Genomic DNA, 12,037 nt, shown 5'->3' with positions numbered 1-12,037 from the left:
TTATTTTATTTAAAGAAACTATTTATTGAGAAAGTTTCTTGATTTCCGCAAGGGAGTGAAATGCCCTGCGTTGTCATTTTTTAATTGTGTGAAAAAATCGCTTTTGACCGTGCAGCTGTGACAGCAGTTCGCAGAATGAGGTGGGCCGCTATACCCAATGAAGTTTGTTTTTGGGCCTGCTATTAAATTAGAGGCTTTCCTCTTCATAACGAACAGAGTCAAATGTACGTATTCATGTTCATTTATACACCGAGCTATATAACATACAACCAACATATATATGTATCTAAATGCTAACGTTGAAGACTTGGATGGCAAATAGACAAAAAACTGCCACATTGCTACAAGACAACTATAAAAGTAACAGAGAAGGCTTCGTTGATCTTCACACAGAAACAAAATGCAGTTCATAGGAGGGCTCTACAATTTACGGAAATGTTGAAACACCGAACCTCTTTTTTGGAAAAATGGTCGCTTGTTTTCGTGGTTCTCGTCGCGTATAACAATTTCAATAAAAAAACGAGTTAAGTTAAATAATAAATGAAGCCAGCTTACAGCGATTGAAAATAGCAAACGCGGGAAAAAATCGCCCGTGTAGACATGACTTAGATGGTCGCAAGTGCGGTGAACCTTTTCAAATGGGTATAGCACGCAAAAAAGTTTGTGGTTTTAAAATCCTGCGATAAAGTTATGTTTAGTGAACATAGGTTTGCAAAGCTAAGTGCTGTGAATGCTGTTGCCCATCAGTAAACGGTAGGGAAGACGAAAAATCAGCGCTTGAAGCATGATTGCACAAACAATAGTGTGGATATTCGGAGTGGGCACAGATTAACACATTTTAGGGAGCTTTGGGAAAAACGGAAACGGGAGTGCAAATGCAGAAGACGACAAACACGCAATCAGCACAAAGAAAAAGCCCGATCATGCATTTACAAAAAAATGTGTGCGGCTTATGGCAAAACGTTTTAACCACCTCTTTCACACACCGTATGTTATGGCTTCGTTTAGGAAGAAATTCACTATTTAACGTCCAGATCAGGAGTAACGTTAGTGCATTTATGCATGAAATTATTGAGATTCACCAAGAGCTTGAATTTCGCCGTTTTAGTCACATGTTCACAATGTGGCCATGGGGCTCGGTATTACTTTGCTTACATTCTGTGTATAGATGTATTGCACCGATAACGCACTTCACAAAAAAATAGAACCCTTATGCATAACAATCGAAAGGAAAATGTCGATAACCCTGCGATTGAATATTGCAAGTAAAGTGGTGTTTGTATGAAACGGATACAAACAAAATTAAATTGTCACAACTTCTTTGAAGCCCACAACCACGAATGAATGTCAATAGAAAAATATGAAAAGCATATAAATTTGTAACATTCTATATCACAATATTTGAACGAGGAGCAAAAAAAACATGATTTTCTGGAACACTACATAGCACACATAGCAACGAATTTCAATTTCAAGACAACGTTATAAAATTTGGTCCCATATTGTCACGTTTTCTGACCATTCCAATTGAGGAAGATTGTTCTAAACTTAGTATCAGCTAAACTACTCCTCTCACAATCATACTACTACATGACATCACCATTACTCACGAGGAAAATTTCTCTATTCTACTGGAATTGTCAGTCGGAGTCATAGAACTGGTGGGAAGTCATACCATTGGTTAGAGGAGTTTCCTCTACGCCATTACTGAAAAGATGAAAATCAGAAAGCAAGTGTGAATGTTTGATATTGTACGAAATTTAAAAAAATATATGTTCTGCGGTGTGTGGTACAGTCTGTATTGTCGGCACTAATGAACACTAACATAGGATTGAGTCCTAATGCAGTGGTTTAGGATGGTTGAGGTGAATAAGCACAGAGGCAAGAGCAGCCGTTTCATTAAACTCTACATGTGTTTTGTACTTCGTTTTTCCATTTAGTTTCAAATAAATTTCATTTATTTATTGAAGGAAATAGGTTCTTCTGGTCAATATTACACAGGTGGTGACAAACTTTTGTTAGGTTGAAAAAATAAGGTTGATAAACTGCATGAATTCAACCAACATAAGCACATGTAAATTTATAATAATTCTACACAAATGTCAATGTCTCACCCATACAGAACGTCTTCGTCCGAATCATTTAATAAAGTGAACCCTGTGTCTGCTCGGAACACTGGTTCTACAAAGTAGTGGATTTACATTAGTTGTATCATAAAAAAAACTAATCAGGTCAAAGTTACAGAGGGCTTGTTCATCTGTATGTATTATATAGACAGTGTGAATAATGCATTCAACAGTTTTACCAACGAATTCCACCACTTTTGAGTGCACAAAAAATGTTTGTGAATCACTAAACAAAACCAACACCTACCTGGGCCAGAGTTTTCCGAAGGGGAATAAACGAAAGCCATTGTGTAGGTGTAGAAATTTAGGAGACCATAGAAGCAGACAAACTCCGCAGGTAATCAAGCAGTTAAGAAACAACAATACAATAATCATGTGAATCATTAAAAAGAAGCTGCCAAACCTGTTTCAACATAGATAACCTTATAGCATATATATATATGATAGCTGAGATCACAAGGGTGTTCCTGTATAGACATGCATCACTTTGTATGCTTAAAGGTAAATTTACCATGAACTGGCATATGATAATATAGCACGTTGTGCAGTTTTTGTATTATTAAATTAGCCGGATCATCAGTAATTTTGTGATAATTTTGGTTCGTAAAATGTTTTTGTGCATTGTGCCATGAAATGAAGAAATACATTCATTAAAAAGGATATAGTTTTTGTATTTTGTCGAAATCTCAGCAACAAAGTTGTCTTGCAAAACATGAGTTCCAAACCTCAAAACCACAATGGCAAAGCTGCAATAAAAATGTGTGGAAATAAGACATGAATCATCAGACTTTGACCCAATGGTAGCGCACCAACTGAACAGCTCGGTATTATAAGTTTGACAATTAAAATTATATCTCCACAGTACAAAAAACTATAATAGCAAAAAACAGTAAAAATAATTTATTTTTTCCTATATATTTTTTTTTTAATATAAAATGAACAATGGGTATCAACTATCTACTACCTGACAGCCACAACACAAGCTGTGATTCCAGTCAGAAACTTAAGTCTTAAGTTGTTGTACGGGTTGGAGTGCAGCTCAGTGCACGCTCTTACCAAAAGAAACCCAAGGTAAAGCAGGTAAACCCCCCCAATGAGGAAGAAAAACACTTTCATTCCCTAAAAAGGGATAACTTTTTAAAGATTTGGCTGGAAATTATGGCAAAAGTATATCAAAATGCACTTACCACAAAGTTTTTTATGTCTACTCGGGTTTGGTAAGTAGGATCCAATAATTCATTGTACCTAAAATGTATAAAAATAGTTTGCGCCACCTGCCACAACATATTAGAAATGCAAACAGTTTGAAACTATACACGACTTTGCAAAAACAGATTTTTTCAATTATTGTAGTCTTGATATTCACTCAACAACAAAAAAGTAATTACTGTTGCCAGGATCCAAGGGTAATTGCTGCCAGCCACAGTAACCCACAAATAATAAGTTTCGGGAGGTAAAATGTTAGAAAGGGCCGTTTTTCTGTGGACCCACGAATTCCATGGTACACACACAACCAAAACAGAAGCAGCATGCAAAGAAAAGTTGCCTGAAAAACAAGTACAAGTTGTGACGATAATGTTTTAAAGTCGCATGATTGGGGGTGCAATAAACAAGTAACCAGTGAAGGTCATGAACTTTTGTTCGCTGCAGACCATTTTAATGCTGTTGCTATTTTTCACAAGATGACTTATTAAACGCCACAAACAGAGCAAAAATAAAATAACAACAGTTTGGTTACATTACAGTAAAAGTTGTCAGATTAGTGCATAAAAAAATAAATTGTAAATTTAATCAATGCAACATCAGAGACTATCAGAGTGCACTTTTTAACCACTTTTAAAGAGGAGTTGAGAAAAAATGTATTTGGGAACAGTATTGAGGTGCAGCCTTATCATAAACACCACAAGTTACCTGGAACATTGCATCCAGCATGCCTGGAATCCAACTATTTACCAGGAAGCTTAGAGGAAATATGGGGTCTGCACAGAGAAACGCATGTTACTGGATGCAAAAGACTTGCATATTTACTAGGTTGCCATATTATTCCACATACCATCATATAGCAGCAGTAGGGGCAATAGGATTGACATCCATTTTTGTTCAATGGTCCAGTTCCGAATATGGTATTTTCTCAAAGTATGAGCAAACATGCACTAAAAAGAATTTATTTTGTACTTAGTATGGATATAAATACACAAAAGAAATATGCTGCACTCACCGTTACAAGAAATGTGATGACCAGAAATACAAATCGGAACCAAATTTCTACTTGGGTAAATGTTGGGTTGAATGCTTTAAACTGTAAAAAAAGGATATCTGTGTGTCTGTAAACAGCTTTGTTTGTTAGCATGCAATTAAGTGAGCCTATAAATACACAATGCAGGTATAATTTTAGATGTAAAACGTTAACCACACAAAAATGTGAATGTTTTGAGTAATGAAATAATTATAATAAAAACCTTTTTTTTGAACAGAAATTAAAACTTACAGTAAACATCACGTCATCTATCGGATAACTGAGATTTTCCAAGCCGATAAAATGGATTTCAACGTGAAAGGCCGAGTATTGCAAGTATCCAAGGTGTAGGACAACTATCGGCTCACACCATCCAGTACCATAGCATGACAACTTTCGCGGTCTACTGTGTTGCTGGAACCCTTCTGAACCAGCACCGTCTTCGTCAACAGGAAAGAAGTGCACTTCCATGTCGAAGTTTTGCCAAAATGAAGCCCCTGTGTAGAAGATACAATAACAATAATAACATACCGATGCGTCAAGTATAATTGTCATTGCCACCAAACAGAAACTAATGAAGCCACTTTATTAAGAAGACTTTGATACTTATCAGGACTGTACAATGAAGGAGAACAGTTTTCGTGATTTGCAATTCTATGCTTAAAGATATTAAATAATTCAAAGGAAGCTTGTTAAGCTGTACATACCTGTGGGATTATTGACATGAATGTATGATAAAAGCCAAATTTGTTGGTTAAAGGTAGTTAAAACTGGAGATGAAAATTGAAAAGGGCCAACCTGCAAATATAAAGAATATTGTACAAAAAAACTCTTTTGCCAGCAGAATGTTTTACTTACAGCCATGGACTTGGGTTCCTTCCGGAATTGTGTTGAGTTTACATTTGTCGTGGTGATAATCGATGGACCTAATGCCAGAGAGTATTATGGGAAATGGAAATTTTGCACATTAGTAGTTTACAGTTAAGGTATTTTTATGCAACAGCCAAAACTATTGTTATGGTAGATATTATTGCAGGAGGGAAAACCCTGTTTGACCAAGAATCATTCATTTATTTACCAATTTACAAGTACTACAGGAATGCATTTCTGAAATTTTTTCAACAATTTACGCAAAAAAAGTAAACCAGTACGATATATGCAAAAGTGTTGGTTTGTCCCAGTAATCAACATTTACGATAAAAAGTCCCATTCAAAATTAAAAAGTTTACAATCTTTAACATTTACCTGCCAGTCCAATCAACACAGTCACAAGAAAGCTGAAGATGAAAGTTGCGAAGACAAGAACAAACTGACGCTTTGAAAGTGAGTATAGTCGCATTTGTATCGATCTGAAACGAATGGAGGATGTTAAAAACAAGACAATATAATAGTCTGCAGCAAAAAGTGATAACAAAACATTATCCAAAACCTATGTTCAGTTTTCATTAATGAGCATTGAGCAGGCCAGCACTTACGAGTCCATTAGAATCTTGTTGAACAATCACTTTTCAGTTTAAAAGCGGAATTGGATTGCATAAATATTAAATCATTTTTTACGTTTCGGATGAACGACTTACACTATTACTTTCTTAAAGACAGGAAAGCAAAAGCGCAAACAACAATCCTTCAACAAACTTTACACACAACTGCGCAATCATGTGGAACACGTTGGTTTCACACGTGACCGTGTGAACAAACATCGACATCTTAGAACTCACCTTCCTTTTGGTTTTTGACCCAGTCGATCCGCAATTACACAATCCGGTACGACATAATTTTCGAAGTCTTGGTATATTTGTTTGCAGTGGGTCAAATGATCTTGAAAGAATGTTTTCATTTCAAAACATCTATCATAGAGCGTTGGTTGGCTAAACATAAACACTTCTGGCTGCTCTTGCTCGTCGCTGTCATCGTGAAGATATATAGCCATCTTCCAAAAAACTGCATAAATACGTCTAGTCATTAATAAATATCATAAATATAAAACAAAAGGCGTTTTCGTTCGGTTTAGTATTATCAAAGTTCTGTATTTCTCTGGATTCAGTCGAGTCCTGACTACAAATCGGCGATGTCTATAACATGCAAGCTTTACTCGTACGTTTGTGTTTGTTGCGTACTGACTGAAAACGACTATATGATATTGAAACACAGATGTCTTCTGACTCAGCTGGCGTTTATCGATCTTTACGCCCGGATTCGACGTGACTGACCAAAATCAATTATTTATGAAAGCGGTGTATGACGTAGATTCTATATCATGACCTAAATGTAACCAAAAATTTACCTTGGAGTAAATTCTCAAGACTTTCTACGATATCTACGTAACATCTAACCGCATTCACATTTTGATTTTTTGAAGGTAAAAAAATTCAATGACCTTGGTTAAAATATTTTAAACGGAAAAATCATGTGACGCTGACAATATTCCGTTGGTCATTTTTTGTAAATTGCCCGTTGCTATGATCCGTTAAAGAAGAAAAATAAGAGACATTTGGCGGGAAAATTGTTGTATTGTTTCAAAATAATCCCCTATTTGTTTTTCTCTTACTGCGCATGTGTTTGACTCATCCTAATCGAAGGTTTATTTACGTTAGGTTTAATAAATGTGCTAATACACATTGTAACAAACGCTAGACAACGAATTTAGAGAAAAGATGACTGATAAAAAAGAGAATCAAGATACTGTGAAGCCGCCAACCGCCGAGGCGCTTTCTCGTGTTAACGAAGCACATGAAAATACTGCAGGGCAGTTTCTAGAAATCTGTAAGTTGGTTCTTTAACTGCTGATTTGTTGTTGTTTGCAATCGCAAAGGTCCATTTTGGAATATAGGTGAAAAGTTGGAGTCAAAAATTAGTGACGACCTTAGAAGATTTTGTTCGGAAATGGAAAAGATGGTGTCTATTACTCGAAATAAACAAGTATTGTGTTTTTCAGCAACTCAGTAAAATTACAATTGAACCATGACAGTACGTTATTTTACTGTCAATTGTTTACACATCAAAATTAATATTTCCGCTCAGCAAACCTATAACACCATCTGTCTGTAATCATCTGTCATAATTTTGGATGACCAACTAAGGGTCATTTGCGCATATAATTTATGTTAAATTGACAACAGTGCATACATGTTGTAAACAATTATGAACTATTTTGCATGAATGAATTCAAGTACTTTTTTTTCAATTTTATGTTGATTTTGGCTGCACCCACGTTATAAGGTGTCTGCATGAGCAACTAATTTTTCAGTTAACTTGGTATTTTGGTACCCGGAAATAGGTTTTATCGGGAATAGTAGCTGCGTAGCCTATATCACAAAATAAACTGAACTCCAATATGTTGTGTCTATGCAACCGCGTTAATTTCACCAAAACGCACTAGGACGCATCCTGCAGCGGAACTGGGGAAATTTACAACATTGAAAGAAGACCAGACAACACCACAGAATGCTGCTCGGACTCTGGTTGGGATTCCAACACGAGCTCGCAGTACTACGCAAGCGCGTACGAATCCATCGAAGTCGAAATCGACAGGCAGATGTCGCAACTCATGTACTGGACCGTGGTTACTTGCAACCGTTTAATCGATTAGGTGGTCGAACGAAATTTTGCTCGTCACAACTGCGAATGTTAAATTTCACGTTTTTGCGCGTCTGTTCCGAACGTCAAAGAAAAAAATTCGGAGTCGTTTTCGCGCTGCTTGTTTTAATTCCTGATTTTTGACAAGATTTCGTACAGCCCACAAAGTATACAGTGAAAGGTATTGCGGATAGATTGGACCATTTTACTGAAAACTTCAAGACAAGTAAACGAATGTTTGAAACCAGCAGTGAGTATAATTATCGTGTCCGATTGCAACTATTTAGTAGATAATCAACCTTGGGACCCAGAAATAAGAACGCCACGAGAAACGAAACCTTTACAAAAATTAAGAAATAAGTCCTCATTTCATTTCTTCGAGCATCGGCTCTTCGTCGCCAATTCCGTTTTGTGTCGCTTCGGAGTGGTTCTGCACCATTGAGTCCGCTTTCGGTTTCGTCAGTGTGTCTCTTTCAACCTCCGGTGGAGTTGGAAAGGTGTTGCGCAGCGAGAGTTGTTCATCTTCGTTTTCGCCGTTGCCTATCGGTTGCTCTCCAATGTGTTTATGGTAACTTTCGTCATCAACGTTGTCCTGTGTTTCCGCGCATTCGCCGGAAGTAATCGAACCGCCGTTCGTCGTTGCACCTGCATTAGAACTTTTAGTCAAGTCGAACTCGCGCGATGGTGAGAATTCTGGTGAGCGCACGGAGGTGATGTGCGCCTTTATGTCAGGTTCCTCGATCGTATCAGGCGACGCTTCCACCGTTTCCTCGTTAAACGGCACGTCGTCCTCGTCACGACCAGGGCTCGTCCTTTCTTCCCAAGTATCGCCAGAGGTCCTCGTTTGTCCCCACGTGCCGTAAGCTCCCATACTCTCCTCTGTTGGAGTGCCTGGGGATTTCGGAACAGACTGCATAGATTCGCTGTTAAGCGTTCCCGGCGACTGGGCGCGCTCGGCCGCCCCACGCTCGCCACCGTAGCCAGAAACGACATTGGGGCCATGGAAGCCACCGATGTCACACATTTCCGAGTGCGTCCTGTCATCCATGTCATCATCGTAGTCGAGTTCGCTCGTCCTATCCATGTTGCTGTCAACGTCACTTACCGCAGAGCCATCGTTCTCCACATCCGAACCTAATCGCTCGTTTTCTGAATCATACCCAGGTTTGTTATCCCTAGTAAAACTCCTTTCTTCGTTGTCTCTATCAGAACCCATAGGTGAGTGGAGGGTCTGTCTATTTTCGTATTCTTGTACTATTTGTTGGTAATTGTGGTTGTCTTTTTTAGCGCTGGCCAATTGTTGTTGTAGTACTTGTATTGTGCTTTGCATACCCTCCACTTCTTCGTCAAGTTGGATGACAAACTCATTCAGTTCTGCAGTTTTGAGTGTAAAACAACAGATTAGAAAAACTGGACCAAGCTTCATTACACAACAAACTTACAAAGTGACATTACCTAGTGCCTATAAATATAAATGCTGTAATGATGACGCCAGCAATAGTGTTATTGTTTGTAAAAATCTTGTAGACCCCCAGTTAAGAACCCCTGTAGTTTCTACATTTTGTAAATTGACCAGCATTGCTCTCAAACAGAAATATGCTTCATATAGGCCTAGGCCTGCATGTAAATTTATGTTATGTTTACTTACCATCCTGACTGGCTTTAAGTTCCTCACTATATTTTTTTTGCAGAGCCAGTTCAGCTTCAAGCTGTGCAGTTTTCCCTTGTGAGAGCTGTTTGCCCAATTCTTGGTTTTCAGCAATTAATGTCCGGCAACGTGCCATTAGTTTTTTACCATTTTGGCTGAAAGTAAACGTTTACATACAAAAATCTGACATGTAAAGCACAGCTTAAAATTATGCAGTTTCATGTAAGTGACAATGAAACTAATATATACCCACCAAACCAAAACAACCAAGCTATAGCTTAGATTTTATACATGAAAACTGTTTTCAAAAAAAAATAGTGATTTTATGCACGTAGATAACAACATACACACGCAATTTTTACTCGTCAGCTGGTTGTGAAGTGTTGACAGAAAATAAAACAATAAAAATCATTTGAAACATACCTGTCTGGAGTAAACTTCCAGGCACTCAGCTCACTTTGTGCTTGCTCCAACTTGTCTTTAGTAAGTTGCAACTCTTCTCTCATCTTTCCAAACAGAAGATTCACACCAGGATCCAAGTTAGCTTGTCTCAAACTCAAAATAGCAGCATCATCTTGTGTCTTCTTCATCACACTGATTTGGGCCTGCCACACATGAATTTATGGCCATTAGATGAAGAGTTCCAATTGACATGTTAAGTTTACTGGGCAGCTTACAGCATAGTCTTGAACTTCTTGTTCTTTGTTAGCCAGCCTCATCACAAGCACATTTTCACGACGACTACCCTCTGTGTTCTGGGTTTTCTCCTTTTCATCATTCTCGTCACCTACAACAGTTTTTTTTTACTGAAGTTTTGTTTTTCCATGCCATGTGCGCCTCTGGCACCAACATTAGGCATCATACACCACAACACAAACATGTGTAAATTTCAATAATGTGTTTTTTGGGCAGTCTGTCAAAAAAAAAACATAATTTTCTGTGTTTTTAAACTAAGTGGAGTCTGAGAAATGTATTAAAATGTAGAAACAAAGAATACCAGGATTTACTTGCTTTAGGCCCGATAAAAGTTAAATTGGCAACAGGCTTATTAATTGTAAAACAATGTACTATTCTACTTATAATGACCTAATATATATACATATATATATATATATATATGCTTTATAACCACTTGTCATCTGTTTTACATAGTTGGTCAACCAAATTAATTTCAAATCCATTACCAAATGTGACAGATACAGTTTTGGAGTAAAGTTGTATATTATTTGGAGTTAATATTTTGGTAAAATCACAAATATAGTTATGTTTCAACAAATGCAAAAAGAAAATGAACTCCTTTTGTATATTATATACAATTAGAAGACCACCATGAATCTATATATATATATATGTTTATTGCTCCATTTGTTTGTAAATTTTCGGCAGGTTGTAGTTTTAGCTGCTATTGAAATGATTTTTTGAGCATATATATTTCCTATTCTTTAGTTTATACAGCAGTCTGGTAGCAAAACATCACAGTTTTAGAGTTAAAAATAGCACATAACATAAACTGCATAACGAAGATACCACCCTAACAAAACATACCAATGTTAGGTCAGAGAAAAAGCTTGACATTGCCTTTACTGAATATTCTGCTCAGTCAAAATGTTAGCATTTGGCCAATGATAGCAGAGACCAAGGTGAAAATGCGTGTGTTTTGCACTGCTGCAACAGTATATTTTATTGTCAAGTCAGGTTGAGTATTGTTAGATGCCGTTCGACTTAGTTTTTCTATGCCCTTTGACTGTCATTGCGCTTGCTACATGTTTGTCATTTTGCCAAATTCCAGTCTGACCACCGGAGCCGACCACCACAGTGCTCTGGAAGGTTCACAAAACCAACGTTTCGTCAGGCTGCAAAAGTGTTACCTCCTTGAGACGCAAGCTTGCCTTCCAAATGCTCAACATACTGCTGTTGCGTTTGAAACTTCTCTATTATCTCCTCTTTGCTCAGATCCGTCAGATCTCTTGCTGATAGCTTGGTCCTTTTGCATGGTGGAGGGCTCAGGTCGCCCATTCTGGGCAAGTAGGCAAGTCAAAAAAATAGTTTCTTGTCGGTTGTACAAAATTTAAATCTCTGTTGATTTACTGCTTTTTCTGAAAAACACTGTTAAACATAGGAATTGCTTAAAACCAATATAACAAGCACTTGTATAAAAAATATTGTTCAACAGTTTCAATTCATTAGTTCCTAAAGCAACAACAAAAAACATGTGAAAGTGAAATGTAATAATTCCAGCATACACATTGTCACAAATTCTTGTCCAGTTTTGACGCCATGTCAGCCAGCATTTTAGAGAAATAAAGTGATTTTTATGGTATTGTATTTACATTCACATTATGCACATTAAACAGCAATATTTTTTGTGAGGTATGTAGGTGGTAGCATTAATTTAAGTGAAATGTATTAGTCTAATACACAAAAAAGTTAAATTTCCTGATAAATCATCCA

At 37.2% G+C, this 12,037-nt stretch overlaps 2 protein-coding genes across 2 annotated transcripts; one reads left to right on the top strand and one right to left on the bottom strand.

Moving 5' to 3' along the window:
- Positions 1 to 231: 231 nt before the first annotated feature.
- On the bottom strand, positions 232 to 11,688 carry LOC145896022 (uncharacterized). The gene is made up of 19 exons (XM_082984813.1): positions 11,455 to 11,688; positions 10,264 to 10,373; positions 10,010 to 10,191; positions 9,587 to 9,741; positions 8,527 to 9,312; positions 5,608 to 5,709; positions 5,221 to 5,288; positions 5,070 to 5,160; positions 4,615 to 4,859; positions 4,345 to 4,425; positions 4,180 to 4,279; positions 4,038 to 4,105; positions 3,515 to 3,672; positions 3,314 to 3,371; positions 3,091 to 3,245; positions 2,790 to 2,872; positions 2,374 to 2,463; positions 2,115 to 2,181; positions 232 to 1,707 (listed from the first exon to the last, which is right to left on the bottom strand). The coding sequence occupies exons 1-19, from the start codon at positions 11,600 to 11,602 to the stop codon at positions 1,641 to 1,643; spliced, it is 2,814 nt and encodes a 937-aa protein (XP_082840939.1). The 5' UTR covers positions 11,603 to 11,688; the 3' UTR covers positions 232 to 1,640.
- Positions 7,017 to 8,293, top strand: LOC145894535 (uncharacterized). The gene is made up of 3 exons (XM_082983151.1): positions 7,017 to 7,125; positions 7,193 to 7,281; positions 7,742 to 8,293. The coding sequence occupies exons 1-3, from the start codon at positions 7,017 to 7,019 to the stop codon at positions 7,949 to 7,951; spliced, it is 408 nt and encodes a 135-aa protein (XP_082839277.1). The 3' UTR covers positions 7,952 to 8,293.
- Positions 11,689 to 12,037: the final 349 nt, after the last annotated feature.

Source organism: Ascidia mentula, chromosome 3 (assembly GCF_947561715.1).
Source record: "Ascidia mentula chromosome 3, kaAscMent1.1, whole genome shotgun sequence".
NCBI lineage: Eukaryota > Metazoa > Chordata > Ascidiacea > Phlebobranchia > Ascidiidae > Ascidia > Ascidia mentula.
Note: the sequence above shows the minus strand (reverse complement) of the source record. Positions and strands in the feature narration are given on the sequence as shown.

Excerpts from the sequence above, each read along its gene's own strand:
- LOC145894535 (XM_082983151.1), top strand. The coding sequence starts at position 7,017 with ATGACTGATAAAAAAGAGAATCAAGATACTGTGAAGCCGCCAACCGCC. Across the intron at positions 7,126-7,192 it reads AGGGCAGTTTCTAGAAATCT|GTGAAAAGTTGGAGTCAAAA; the intron begins GTAAGTTGGTTC and ends TTTGGAATATAG. Across the intron at positions 7,282-7,741 it reads CTATTACTCGAAATAAACAA|GACGCATCCTGCAGCGGAAC; the intron begins GTATTGTGTTTT and ends AAAACGCACTAG.
- LOC145896022 (XM_082984813.1), bottom strand. The coding sequence starts at position 11,602 with ATGGGCGACCTGAGCCCTCCACCATGCAAAAGGACCAAGCTATCAGCA. Across the intron at positions 5,710-8,526 it reads ATGCGCGGAAACACAGGACA|CGATACAAATGCGACTATAC; the intron begins ACGTTGATGACG and ends TTCGTTTCAGAT. Across the intron at positions 4,280-4,344 it reads TCATCACATTTCTTGTAACG|TGCATGTTTGCTCATACTTT; the intron begins GTGAGTGCAGCA and ends AATTCTTTTTAG.